The sequence below is a fragment of the Orycteropus afer genome, unplaced genomic scaffold, assembly GCF_000298275.1.
Source record: "Orycteropus afer afer isolate SDZICR_OR568_19922 unplaced genomic scaffold, OryAfe1.0 scaffold00254, whole genome shotgun sequence".
In the NCBI taxonomy this organism is placed as follows: Eukaryota; Metazoa; Chordata; class Mammalia; order Tubulidentata; family Orycteropodidae; genus Orycteropus; species Orycteropus afer.
The window spans coordinates 346078-361512 of NW_006921841.1; the positions used below are offsets into that span (position 1 = coordinate 346078).

Sequence of the window (15435 nt, forward strand, 5' to 3'; positions counted from 1 at the left end):
CTATGAGTCGGGGCCGACTCGTCGGCACATAACAACAACAACAACTATATTCCCAGTTAACACTTGTGGATTACTATTCTTTTTTTTTTTTTTTTTTAATCATTTCAAAATTATACCTTTTCATTTTAAGCACACCCAAGCTTCTTTACCTGTACCTTATCAAAATATATACTTTACTACTGCAAAAATAGAAAAGCCTGGTTCTGAACATATCAAGTTTGGTAGGCAAAAATGTCCAGCTTATGGAATCCAGATAAATCAATCATGTCTAGTCTAAAACTTCATATCTGACATTCAATATACAATTTAAGGAGGCTCTTAATAATTTTTTTTAAAGACTAATACAGCTTGATATGTACTGCTAAGGAAATCAGCTCTCCTAAAGGGCTTAAATGAGGAACCTGTACATAGATAGAACAAGAGGTAGTTGTTCAAACAGAACAAGGGATACTGCATGGTTTAAAATCAGGAAAAGTATGTCAGGGTTGGATCCTTTCAGCATACTTATTCAATCTATACGCTGAGCAAATAATCCAAGAAGCTGGATTTTATGAATAATGTGGAATCAGGATTGGAGGAAGACTCATTAATAACCTATGATATGCAGATGACACAACCTTGCTTGCTGAAAGTAAAGAATATTTGAAGCACTTAATGATGAAGATCAAAGATTATCACCTTCAATATGGATTACACTCAAATAAAGAAAACAAAAATATTCACAACTGGACCAATAAGCAACATAATAATAAACGGAGAAAAGATTGAAGTTGTCAAGGATTTCATTTTACTTGGGTCCACAATCAACACCCATGGAAGCACCAGTCAAGAAATCAAAGGATGTACTGCACTGAGCAAATCTGCTGCAAAAGACCTCTTTAAAGTGTTGAAGAGATAAGATGTCACTTTGAAGACTCAAGTGTGCCTGACTCAAGGCACATTATTTTTAACAGGTCTATATGCATGTGAGTGCTGGACAATGAATAAGGAAGACTGCAGAAAAACTGATGCATTTGAATTGCAGTGTTGGCAAAAAATATCGGATGTACCATGGACTGCTAGAAGAACAAACAAATCTATCTTGGAAGAAATACAGCCAGAATGTTCCTTAGAAGCAAGAATGGCCAAACTTTGCCTCTTGTACTTTGGTGATGTGGCCAGAAGGGACCAGTCCCTGATGAAGGATAATAGGCTTGGTAAAGTAGAGGGTCAGCAAAAACAGAAAAGACCTCCAATGAGATATAGGGACACAGTGGCTACTGTGGTAAGCTCAAGCATGGCAACAATTGTGAAGATGGCTCAATAGCAGGCAGTGTGTGTTCTGTTGTACACAGAGTCACAATGAGTCAGAGCCAACTCAACAGCATCTAACAGCAACAAAGGGCTTAAATGAGCCAATATATGTCTGTTTGCTCCAATATAAAAAACTTTGAAGTATTGGGGATTTTATTTATGGTTTACTTTATTATTTAATTATTTATTTTAAAAAAGGAGTTACAGTTCCCTCTCCCCTCTTTGAAGTGACCAGGATAGCTGTCTTACAGAACTATTCTACTTTGTGAATTTTTCTGATTGTTCCCTAATGCTATTCTTTACCTACTTCCTCTATGGTCTTTAATTTTTGGTAAACTGGAAGTTAGGTTTAGGGATTTTATTACATTCATATCAAACATTTTTGGCAAGAAAGCATAACATATGTTGTGTTCTTCAGATGGCATCCTATCAGGAGGCACCTGATGTTCCACTATTAATGAAGCAGACTTGATCCTTGCTCAAGGTAGTGACCACTACATGAGCCAATGCAAAGCAAATTCTTTCCCCAATGAGAAAGTAATCTGTGGGCTAATACTTTGGTATTATAAGAATAATCTGTTTCTCGACAACTTTTTATCTAATCATTTACATAGCCATAGAAGATCCTTATTTGGATCAGTTATTGGGGGATTAAGAAATTATTTTCTAATCAAATCATTCCTTCCACATTTATTAGATGGCATTCTTTTGTAAAAAAAATTGTCCTCCTCCATCCCATTGCCCCTCCCTTTTTGGAGTATATTCATAGGTTTTGATTTATTCAGTGTGCTATCACCAATTACAGGAGATCTGGTAGCATAGTGCCTAAGGCACTTGACTGCTAACCAGAAGGCTGGAGGTTCAAACCCACCAGCCACTCCTGGAAGGAAGATGGGGCAATCTACTTCCATAGTGATACTGCCTCAGAAATCCAAGGAGGGGTCGCTATGAGTCAGGTCCGACTCAATGGCACGTAATAATAGCAACAACAGCATAGCCAATTACAATCACTATTCTTTTTGATAGTCAATGATTCCAAATTAGTTTAGTGGGAGCCTCTTCCAGCTAGTCCCTGTCCTTTTTGATGACTCTGTTAGTCTCTGAGCATTTACTTGTTTTCTAGCACAAGGTAACACAGACTTATCTTTTCCTTCCTCTGCCCCAGACCTGAAATCAGCCTTTTACCACAATTAGCCCTGGTTCATTTTATGGAATAAAAAGAAAGTTTGGTTCATACTAGTATTGCCATTTTAAATTTAACATTTTAGGAGTTTTTTCTCTTATAATGAAAATCTTGATTACTAACAATCATAATATATTTCCTTCCTTTTAATATACTCATAAAATAGTTGTGAAACTATAACATCAATATTGCTGCTAACAATAAACAGTGAAGTTTAAAACTTCATTGCTGTTCCTTTTGTCATTAGAACATATTCTATCAAGGCTACACAGGGATTGTGTTCTAAACCAAAAGAGACCAAGAGCCATGTATGGACTTAGAGCAGTGTCTGATACAAAAAACAACCTGAAACAAAATAAAAACAGATACAAAAGACATTAATAAAATATTAGGGTAATTTTGAATATGGATTAGATATTAGAGAGTATTTTGGAATTATTCGTTTTCTTAGATATAATAATGATTTTGTAGTTATTTAGAGATTATCATTACTGCTGAGATGTGTGGGGAAGAAGTATCATAATGTCTATAACTTTCAAATGATACTGGGAGAAAATATAAAGAGAGAAATCAAATACTACAAAACACTTTTAAATTACTGAATTTAGGTGAAGGACATTTAGGAGTTCATGGTACTATTCTTTCAACTTTTTGTTATTTGATTACAGTAGTTGCTGGCTAAAAAAGAGTTGAAGGAAGTGACTATTCATGATTAAAATCTTGTGTCAACTGACTCATAGGGTGAATATCTGATAGACAGTATTTTGTGAATTTATTTTCATGGTGAACCTAGTAAACTTTTGTCTTGTTTATTTAAAAAATAAAATATTGGGAGCTGTTAAGTCTGCAAAAATATATGTGCTTTTTATTATTCTATTAACATTTCCATAACTTCAATCCTTCAAACAAATGACTAAAACCAAAAAACCAAACTTACTGCTGTTGAGTCGGATCCGACTCATCGCGACCCCTCCTTGGGTTTCCAAGGCAATATCACTACAGAAGTAGATTGCCCAATCTTCCTTCTGAGGAGTGGCTGGTGGGTTTGAACCTCCAGCCTTCTGGTTAGCAGTCAAATGCCTTAGGCACTACACCACAAGAGCTCCTAAACAAATGACCAGATTATTTTATTATGTGCATTAAATTTTTTGTTGTTGTTCATTTAATTTTTTTTTTAACTGTGATTTGGGTGAAAGTTTACAGAGCAAATTGGTTTTCCATTCAACAATTCACATATATTTTGTTTTATGGCAATCATTCCAGTTCCCACAATGTAACAGCACTCTTCCCACTTCCCATGTTTACCATTTCCCTTTGCCTTTCTTTCTCTCTCTCTCTCTTTTTTTTTTTTTAATTTTTATTGTGATTTGGGTGAAAGTTTACAGAGCAAATTCATTTTGCATACAGCAGTTCATCCACATTTGTTTCATGACACTGACTGCAATTCCTACAATGTAACAGCACTCTTTCCACATCCTCCCTGTAGTTACTTCTTCCCTGTGTCCTTCTTTCCTATGCATTCCTGCCCTCTGAGCTACCTCTCTGTGCAAATACTGCCCTTTTGTTCTTCCATGGTTGATCATTCTAAGGAGTGTATCTACCTCGTGTAAATATTCACCCTATATGCCTGTCTATTGTTTGGCTGGAAGCCATGGGAGTACTTTCAATTCCAGGCCTAAAGGCTAAGGAGGGACCATGGTCTCAGGGGTTTCACCTGGCTTTATCAGACCAGTAAACCTGGTCTTCTTTATGATTTTGAGTTCTGTTCCACATTGTTTTCCTACTCTATCCTAGATCTCCTACACTGATCTCTTTCTGAGTGGTTGACAGTAGTAGCCAGGCACCATCTAGTTCTCCTGGTCTCATGGTCATATAGGCTGAAAGTTTGCATGGTCCACTAGTCCCTTGGATCAATTGTTTCCATGCTTCTTTGGTTTTCTTCACTGTTCTTCGCTCTGGATAAGGAGAGACTAATTGTTGCATCTAGATGGCTGCTTGCAAGCTTTTAAAATCCCAGTTGCTACTCACCAGAATACGATGTATAACAATGTTTTTGTGTAGTATGTTGTGCCAATTGAGCTTGATGTCCCCTGCGACCATGGTCCTGAGCCCACAGGTCCAACAACTCACTCTTTCAGGGTGGATGACTGTGGCTAAGAAACTACCATAACTTTACCCACTGTTAGTTATATTTATATGGACATTCGTACAGCACATACAAATATGTATGTACAAATACCGTCTGCCAACCTTATACAATATGTGCATTAAATTTTAACTCTATAAAAGTTAAAATAATATAAAGGCAAAATATCACACTTACTCTGAGAAGTATTTCCGTGGCTACATTAAACTTATAATGAAGGAGCTCCTGTAGCTCTTGAATTGATCCTTGATACTGTTTTACATTTTTATCTTGCAAATCATATCGTGGGGTTTCTAGCAAAATTAATTTCAATTTCTCAATTAACTATAAAGTAGAAAGATATTCACATTAATTCTCTGATAAAGAATCAAAGAAAAAGGGGAAAGTTCTATCACTTTTGAATTTAGAAACACATCTTATGCTCAGTAAAGCATATTGAAACTCATTAAAGCATATAGAATACCCTTCCTGATTTGCTTCTGTAACTTAGATAATATTTAGAAAAATAATTTCCTCTGAAAACACCCATATAACAATTTTCAACTATATGAAACAGCTGTAATTATGCTGTGCTATCATTAAGAAGTTGACAGACAAGTCACAGTTTGTTATTACCTAAGACTGTGGAACTGTAGCAGTAACAACATGAGGAGGCAAATAAGAAAAGGAAAAAGTAAAGAAGGAACAAAAGAGGAGGAGAACTACTAATATTTACTGAATAAGCATTACTGAATTTTAAATGCTTTATATGTTTTAATTCATTTAACCCTGACCATAATCCTATGAGTTAGATATCGTTACTGTGCTCATTTTATAGATGAGGAAACTGAGGCATAGTATGATAACAGAACAGCTAGTAAGTGACAGGTTTGAATTTTAAATACGGACACAGGCAAAACAGAAAATTTCTAAGTTAAGAGAGCAGAACAGTAATGTAGGGTAGGATAGACTCAAGCGAGGATGCTGAGTTTGAATCCTGGTCGCCTTTTACTAGCACGGTGACACTAAACAAGTTATATTGTGTTATAAGTTATGTTATAAAATGGCAGAGGGATTTTAAGAATTGTTAAAATGAAAATGAAAAGGTTACAAAATACCTCTTTATATAGCCAAGGACACAGAAGTAGTAATGTTATTAATTGGCAAATAATAAATTCATTTTTTCCTCTATTTTTGGAGTCAATATCAGATAATTTATAATTGAAAATTATAGGATAATATTTATACACTTACATTCAGCACTAGTTTACTCTTCTCAATCACTTCCTCAAAAGTCTCATTTTTTTCCTCTTTCCACAAGCTAATGAAAGTATTCATTTCTTGGAGTACTGAAGGATCAGGACTCCCATCACATCGAATGTAGTGTTTCCACTGTGGATAAAAATGCTTCAAGGTTCACACCAATGAACACTGAATCATAAAGACACCTCTTTTATGAAATATGAGGTAATCTAAACCCTGTTTTTCCAATTTAGGCAAAAATATACTATCACTTTAATTAGTAACTTGAGATATCACTAAAATAACCAAATTCTTCTTAATCAAAATAATTTCTAATTCTCAGTAATTCAGATAAATAAAACCTCTATTTATTTTTTATTTTATTTTAAAAAGAGTATTTAGTAGTTTGTTTTCTTTTGTTTTGTTCTCTAATCTTAAAGCTCCAAAATCTGCAAAAGCCAACACTTGGACTAACTTTTTTTCCCCAATTATTATCGATTGCTGATCATCATTGGCATTTTAGTATGAGTGCTTCCACTCACTTTGTAGTTTATGCATGTTGTTACATATTTATTATTGCATATTTATTTACAAGTTTTCTCTAAAAATTACACCATAATCTTCTTTTGCCACATTATTACAAATTTTCATTATTCTCCTGATAATCATCTACAGTGTTTCCAAAGGTAGGCTGTTCCAAGTAACACTAGAATTGCCTTAAGCACCAAGATTTTTTATTTTTATTTAGGATAATTTCCAAAGTATAGATTCCTAACAATTGATTCAGAATGAAAGGGTATAAAATTTTTAAGGATCTTGATAAATACTGACAATAGCTTTCTACAAAGCTTGATCAATTTACTTTGCCACAAACAATATGAGAATTCTTATATCAGATGACAGATCTTTTTTAGATACATTTAAAACTTATTGAAATCAAGATGGATATCAGACCACAACTTCCTCTTGTAGTAAGTAAATATTAATAATAATAATAATGATAAAAAACAGAGAGAAAGAGAAATCAATCTTACCTGAGAAAGCAATCTATTTTCTCGTTTTAATTTCTCTGCTTCAGGATAACACACTTCTAACAAATAAAGTTCTTCAAGTTCTTCTTTTCTCCGTCCTAGATCCTGTTGCGTGGAGATAGATAGATTGATCTGCTCTTTAATTTTTAGCTTTATGTTTCATAAGCAGCATCTAAAATACACCTGGAGATATAGATATACTTATCAATATCTCCAGAGCTCCTTATACATATCCAAAATGAACACTAAAATTATTGTGAATGTAACTGATAGTTTCAAAAGAATTAATCTAAAACAGTGCTTCACAAGGTGTAACAGACTCCTGGAGGGTCTTCAAGACTCTTGGAGTTTGTGGGATCAAAACTATTTTCACAATCATATCAATACGTTATCTGTCTTTTTCACATTGTACACATTTGTGCTGATGGAGCAAAATTAGTAAAAACTGATGGCACCTTAGCACAAATCAAGGCAGCAGTCATAAACTGTATTAGTATTTGTATTCTACTGGGGGCAGGAGGTGAGAAGTGAGAGGCTGGGGAGCTGGACAGTTGGGTGGGGTGGGGGGTAGGAACCATTATTATTTAAGAATGACTTTGATGAAGAATGGAAATTATTAATTTTATTAAATCTAGACCCTTAAGTACATTAAGTCCCTTAAGTCTTTTTAATATTCTGATAAAATGGCAAGTCTATGTAAAGCACTTGTGCTACACAGCAAAGTCAATACAGTCTTGAGACAAAAGTACTTACTTAAGCAGTTGTTTGGGTTATGAGCTGAACTAGCCACTTTGTATCATTTTTACTTGAAAGAATGACTGACTTGCAAAAGATGGTTATTCATACTTCAGTATCTTGGCAGACATTCTCTTGAAAGTGAGCAAACTGAGTCTGTCACTTCAAGGAAACAATGTAAAGTATTTACTGCTAATGATGAAATCCAAGCTTTGAAACAAAAAGAATTTTATAAGCTTGTGTCTACCACAATGAGCCTGACAAAGTCCCAATACCTAAAAATTGTTCTGATTTGATTGGAGATGATATTAATGGATGTAATTTTTTTATAGTCAATAATGAAATGTGTCAATATTTGGGTAATAATTCAGTGAACTAAATTTTCCAAAAAAACAACACATGATATTACAAAATTATACATGGATATAAGATCAAAATAGGTTACTCTATTTTAATGGATCAGAGTATGACAAGTTAACCACTGATATGCTTTCAGATTCCATATTAAGAAATTACCATTTGTTGAGTTTCAGTATAGTATCAAGGAAGAATATACACAATTATCCGAAAGGCTATTAAAACATTCCTCCTCTTTCCAACTACGTATTTGTCTGAGGACAGATTTTCTTCATATACTTCAATCAAAACAACACATTGTAACAGATGGAATACTGACGTAGATATATGGATACAGCTGTCTTCTGTTAAAGCCAGACACTAAAGAGATTTTAAAAATGTAAACAATGTCACTAGTCTCCCTAATATTTTTTGAAAATATATTTTTCAGAATATGCTGTTAACATATCTATGTTTATTAATACTTATTTTTTAATCAGTGTTTAATGTGTATTAATGTAATTCATGTTTTAAAATTTTGCTTTAATTTCTAATATGGTAAATGTTGTTAATATAACCCACAAAAACTCCTTGTAGTCCTCAATAATTTTTAATAGTTTAATAGGATTTGTTCCTTGGACCAAAATGTTTGAGACCTACTGATCTAAAAGCTTCTGGTGAAAAAGAGAAGTGAAACTGTTAAAGGAGAGGTAGAATTTGAATAACTTAGAGAGAGAGAGAGAGAGAGAGAGAGAGATATTTGCCTCTGTTATATTGTCTGTAAGAGAGTTTGTGAATAATAGTTTAATGGTTAATAGTCTGGATCTGAAGCAAGACTGCTCTGGCCCAAACCCTGGGTCTGCCACCTATGAGTTGCTTAAGTTCTCTGTGCCTCAGTTTCCTCATTAATGAAATGGCGGTAATAATTGGAATTATTTACGTCACTTCAACCAATGATTAAGTGAGTTAAACCAGCAAGTATGTATAGTAGGTATTAAGTAAGCTGTGGGTTGAAAATGTCAGAATGGCCAAACAAATCTGACAGGTAAAGAGTTTAATAAAGTTGTTAATGTTTATTTACTTTTGCTTCCAGTTGTTGCCATTTTTCTCTCTCAACTCGTTGTGTTTCAAGCCTTTCCATTTCTTCTTTTTCATACTTCAAACGGGCTTCCTCTAAAGAACCAAAAAAAAAATTTTTCTTCAGAGATTAATTTACTATATTTTTAAGCACAAAGTTACTGCAAATATTTTCAGTATATGGTAGTGGTGGCGGTAGAATATTTTATAGAAGTCACAACCTTTTCTGCATGGTAAAAATTAGAAAAGTGCTAGATTCTTTCAAAAAAGTAACATAACTTTAAAACTTTTTGACTACAAAAAGGCCACAATATCTCTCTTCTCCAAAAAGTCTGTAGTAATCCAATAATGATTTTAACCAATAATAAATGACAGCTCTATCATGGGTAACTGTGGAGAGGGAAAGCCTTCAGGAAATATCTATAACACTGTGACAGCTACAACATCAGTAGCAATTACCTTATTTTTTCTTGCTCTACTAAAAATAAGATATGAAATATGCATTGAAGAATATTAACTCCATATAATAAAACATTCCCTAAAATGTAAACTCTGATATTGCATTCTTTTATGAGTCACCTAATAAAGGATTTATGAGAGACCTCATATGAAACCCCACATAAAACCTGAGGATAAAATCCACTGCTGCCAAGTCAATTAGACTCAGTGACCCTACAGGACCAAGTAGAACTGCTCCATAAGGCTTCCAAGGCTGTAAATATTTATGGAAGCAGACTGACACATCTTTCTCCTGTGGAATGGCTGGTGGGTTCAAACCACTGACCTGTCAGTTCAAAGTTGAGCGCTTTAACCAGTGCACCACCAGGGCATCTTTAAACCTGAGGATAGACTTTTAAAAACCTGAATCTCAATCCACAGATATCCTTAATACTAAAAGCTACAACCACTTGAAATGTTCATATTTTTGCAATCACTTTTTGGTATTTTAATTAACAACACACTTTTATTAATTTTTAATCAGCATTTTGAAATAAATGAAAATTCCACTTTAATTTGACAAATAAATATTGTTACACACTATGAGAATTAGGGTGCTGTGTGTCTTTCTTGTTATTGTATATTTCTCATATTAAATGAATTTGTTTCACAATTCTTACTGTACAATCAGCACAGTTGCCTCTAATTTTATCAGTAAATATAAATACTTCAAGATAGCACTGTTGGGTTTAGCATATTAAAACACATTTAAATTTAAATTTAAAATTAAAAAATACCCTTTTTTTTTAAGTACATCCCAAATATTGCACAAGTCAAATTATCCCAAATGACCATTGTTTATCTGAAATTCAAATTGAACTGAACATCCTGGATTTATTTGGCAGCCCTGCTTCAAGATATTTTTCAAAGTGATTGGTGTGTACTAACAAAGTCGGTCTACTACCCTTTCATTAGTAGTTATCTGCTATAAAACAGATCAAATTAGAAAAATAAAAATTTAAAAAAACACATTGACTGGATTACAGAAATGTCAACCGACTGTCACTGTGATCTCTATCTGAAAACAGTCTCACTCTATATTATTTTGTACCTTCCTCTTTCAGCCGTCTCTCCTCTTCCTCTTGCAGCATCTTCAGTCTTTCAGCTTTGGTGATTTTCTTTTTCTTACTGGCAGACTTAACAAAGCCAACAACATTAAAAAAAAAAAAAAAAAGAAAGAAAGAAAATACCATTAACATGCAGCCAAATCACCTAAAAATCTGTCTCCTCAAATAGTGATAGTAAGTACACTTGCCCTCATGAAACCAGTCTTTCACTCATTCACTCAACAAATAAAACTGCCTGTTACGTGCAAAGGCCTGGCAATCTACTTCCAAAAACTAGACAGTGAACCCTATGGATCAAACAGAATATTGTCTAATATACTACTGGATGAGCTCCCTAAACTGGAAGGCCCTGCAAAATGGCAGCAACAATGGACTTAAATACGCCAACAATCAATGTTTCATTATGTTGTATACAGATAAGGCCATCATGAGTTGAAACCAACTTGATGGCAACTAACAAAAATTGTGTGCATTGAAGATCTATGTCTGGAAATAAATAAGAAAAATAAGCATTAATTACTCTAGGGCAAGGGTGACAGTGACAAGTATACACAATTTAAATTATCTAAGTTTACACATTTTTTAAATGGTGCTAAATAAAATCTTATGTAGGATTAAATGAAAATATGTTATGTATGTAAAAGCAAAACTGCAAATCTCTATAAAAATGAAACGTATGTTTACAATGAACAGATACTCAGAGAAAGTTATTTTACAAGTCTGGAAGAAGACTTATAAAAGAAGACTTATTTTCAGCAGCAGAGATCAAGTAAAATTTTTATCAAGCAGCTGGTTTTAACTTTGTGCCTCAAAGGATTTTAAGATTCAGATATGAAGGGCAGATGTCCCAAAAGGAGGGACATGCAGGCACAAGATATAAAATTGGGAGAGCATTAGATAGACCAGCAAGTTCAGTGGACCCAGAGGAAAACTCCAAGAGATGAAGAAGGAAATGAAGATGGAAAAGAAGTTTGGAGTCTATGCTAAAAAGTGTGGACATTATTCTGGAGGAACGAAGCATCTCCAATTGTTTTTGAGAAGAGCCCTGGCTGTAAGAATATGAGTTTGAAGACCTAACCTGGTAGCATAGTGTCTAAGGCACTTGACTGCTAACCAGAAGGCTGGCAGTTCAAACCCACTAGCCACTCTCAGAAGGAAGGCTGGGCAATCTACTTCCATAGCGATACGGCCTTGGAAACCCACAGAGGGGTCGCTATGAGTCAGGGCTAACTTGATGGCAAAATAACAATAACAACCTGGTATTAGGAAAAAAAATTATAGAAAGGATATCATTTTGGTGATTATTAACAATAGTCCAGGCAAGCATTAAGGAGCCCTAGTGGTGCAGTGGTTAAAGCGCTTGGAGGTTAACAACAAGTAGGCAGTTTGAACCCACCAGCCACTCCTAAGGAGAAAGATGAGGCAATATGCTTCCATAATGATTTACAGCCTTGGAAATCCTACAGAGCAGTTGTGATCGGTCCTATAGGGTTACTAGTAGTCAGAATCGATTCAATGGCAGTAGGTTTTGAGTTGAGGCAAGCACTAACGAAAACTTAAGTAGCATAGTGTCTAAGGTATTTGACTGCTAACCAGAAGGCTGGTGGTTCAAACCCACCAGTCACTCCTGGGAAGGAAGGTTGGGCAATCAATTTACTTTCATTCTGAATCTTAAACATAAAATACTGCCTTGGAAATCCAAGGAGGGGTCGCCACTCCATGGCAAACAACAACAATGAAAACTTAAACTAATCCACTGCTTCTATTTTGCATTTCCTTCACGACCAGAGCAATCAGGTTTTTATTTCTACTGCTCTACAAAAACCTGTCTTGCCAAATTATCTTAAGATGTCCTTGTTTCTAACACCAATAATCAATTCTCCCCCTCATTTTACTCGTCTTTTGCCAGCATTTGGCAAAGGTGATTTATTCTTCCTCCCTGAAACATTTGTTTCATTAGGCATTTATAACTCTAATTTTCCTTCTTTTCCCACAAGGTCTCCCCCATGTCCCCCCTTCTTAGCATCCTTTGCTGCCTCTTCCTTATCAGCTGGAGCTGATCTCTAAATCAGCGATTTTAAAATTATGTGTTCATATATTCCCTAAAAGAATTTTGAAAAACCATTACCCCTTCACACAATTTTAAATGTGTATCTAATATTTCTCACCAAAGATTAAATAGTTACTAATATTGTAACTTTCAGCATATGACATATATAATTTTTATATCACTTTCAAATATATCCAATGGAACTGACAGTATACTATAGTGATTTGATGGCCAATATCATCCATTAAAAAATATATGAACAAGTTCTCTAATAAAAAATTGAATCTTTTCTCTCTTTGAATTCGTGTTTCCATTTTGCCACCTTTGTAGAATCTCATCCTAATGTTATATGCTTGAAAGATTTTTGTTGATGCTTCTATCATTCTTACCTGCTACAAAAATTTGTATGAAAATTTAAATTAAAAAGTTATTTCCTATATCTATAAATTTCTAAGTATTATAAATTTGTTCTATATTGAATTAGTCCTGTAATTATTTTCAGCGTACAACTGAACAATGTAACTTTTATATTATAAATGTTGATACATACGTATTAAACATAAAATTTAAAATTTTACTGGATATGCTTCTCATCATGAGATGAATGGGCTTTTTCTTTTTCCTGGTTAGTGAATGATCCATGGATAAATGTTAAATGCTGCTGAATGAGACAGGGAGTAAGATCAACTATTTTTTATTATTTTTAATTTTTACAAATATAAAAAATGAAAAATCTGGTTTATATAACCAAGTCAGTGGGAATGGGATCATTATAACAACATTATACAGTTCTTTGAATTCCTTCCACATTGTAAGTTAAAAATCATATTCTAATTTATCATCAAAAATTACCCCTAAAGATAATCAACAACTTTAATTTTCTTCCCTTTTTTATAGTTTTATTATTATTTACTTCTTTAGATAAACATTATGATTTATAAGATTCATCCATGTTGATAGCTATAACTGTAGCTCTATATTTTTACTGCTGAATAAAAGGAGCTCTGGTAGCATAGTGCCTAAGGCATTCGACTGCTAACCAGAAGGCTGGCGGTTTAAACTCACCACCCACTCCTTGGAAGGAAGGTTGGGCAATCTACTTCTGTAGAGATATCACCTTGGAAACCCAAGGAGGGGTCATTGTGAGTCGGGTCTGACTCGATGGCACACAACAACAACAACAACAACAAAAGGCATTCGACCGTTAGCCAGAAGGCTGGGAGTTCAAATCCACCAGTTACTCCTCAGAAGAAAGGTTGGGCAATCTACTTCCGTAGTGATAGCACCTGGGAAACCCAAGGAGGGGTCGCTATGAGTTGGATGTGACTCGACGGCAGTGAGTTTGGCTTGGTTTTTTAGTTATATTCTTTTAGTTTCCCATAGCCCTATCACCAAACCCCTTACTTCATTTATCTTCCTGGTCCCAATAGATATTTGGGTGTAGAATGCCTTCTTTAAGGCATACCTCACTTTTCTGTAAATCTCAGTAGTCTTTCTTATGGATTCAACAATACTTTGTGTACTCATAACACATATATTTGTATATATCTCAGTTATAGCCTTTATATCATTGTAATGTTAATAATTTGTTTATAACTGTGAGTTATTCAAGGTGAAGAACATGTCATAACTAGTTTTGTGCCCATAGCAGTTAGCACAGTGCCTGGCTAGAAACTGTAGAAATTCAATTAACATTTGTCAAATAAGTATGTGAGGTCTCATTTAACCTACCACCACTTAAAACACTTGGGCTCCTGATTGTTTAGAAGAAATGTTTATATAGGTGTATACATATTTATTATTTATACAATTAAACATTTCTTCAAGAAATACTACAGAGTGCCTTCTATGTTTGCTTCTCTCATTCACTTGGCCCTACTATCAACCTGATGCTGTTTGGGGGGCTGTAGAATTAACTGAATAAAACTGGTAAAAGCTCTGAATATGTTCTTATTGCCTGGCAAGACTGTAGGCCCAATGTTGTTGGGTTTCCAATATTTTAAGAATAGATGAAAATCAGATTTTTATATAAAATTGAAGTTGGTGACTGATTTACTAAAGTTGGTTTTAGGCCAAACAAAATATGTCTGTGAGCTAAATGTAGCCTATCAACCAGGAAGTTATAATCTCTGCCTAAAAGTATAAGCCTAGAAGGTGAGGAAGAGAGAAAAGGGCTTTCCAGATGTACAGAATAGCACATTCCAAGGTACAGTGGGAGATCACCCGTGTGGCCACAGCATAGTGAGTATGGGCAGGAAACAAGATTAAGCTGGTAAGACCAACTCTGTTCATAAAGTGAAGCTGCTTTTGCTATATGGGTACAACGCAATGCAACACACTGCTGTGGAATGGGATCCGACTCATAGCGACCCCTCCTTGGGTTTCCCAGATGGTATAACTATGGAGATAAGCTTGCCCAACCTTCCCTCTGAGGAGTGCCTGGTGGGTTTGAACCTCCAGTCTTCTGGTTAGCAGTCAAATGCCTTAGGCACTACACCAGTAGGCATGGTGAAAATTAAACTGGAGAGTGACATGACTAGATAAAATATATGTTTAGAAGATAGCTAGCATGTAGGTGATGAAATAAAGAGAAAATGGCAATAAGGATGAAAAGAAGGTAGAATTCAGAGTAAATTCTGATGTGACATGAACAACACTTAGCTAGAAAAGTGACCAAAAAAAAAAAAAAAAAAAAGAGAGAGAGAGAGACAGAAAATAAAGATGATTCAAAAGAATCTAGAAGGTCAATTAGATGATAATACCTGGTCAAGATGATTCAACTGATAGTGGCCCTCTTT

The 15435-nt window shown here is 34.6% G+C and overlaps 1 protein-coding gene across 1 annotated transcript in view; it reads right to left on the reverse strand.

Moving 5' to 3' along the window:
- DNAI7 (dynein axonemal intermediate chain 7) overlaps positions 1-10644 on the reverse strand; it is a 90914-nt gene extending 80270 nt beyond the window's left edge. The window contains exons 1-5 of the mRNA XM_007949775.2: positions 10572-10644; positions 9027-9118; positions 6878-6979; positions 5856-5993; positions 4800-4946 (exon numbers count right to left, since the gene is read on the reverse strand). Of these exons, the coding sequence (XP_007947966.1) occupies positions 4800-4946; positions 5856-5993; positions 6878-6979; positions 9027-9118; positions 10572-10611 (519 nt within the window). The 5' untranslated portion in view covers positions 10612-10644. The remainder of the gene's footprint in view (positions 1-4799; positions 4947-5855; positions 5994-6877; positions 6980-9026; positions 9119-10571) is intronic.
- Positions 10645-15435: the final 4791 nt, after the last annotated feature.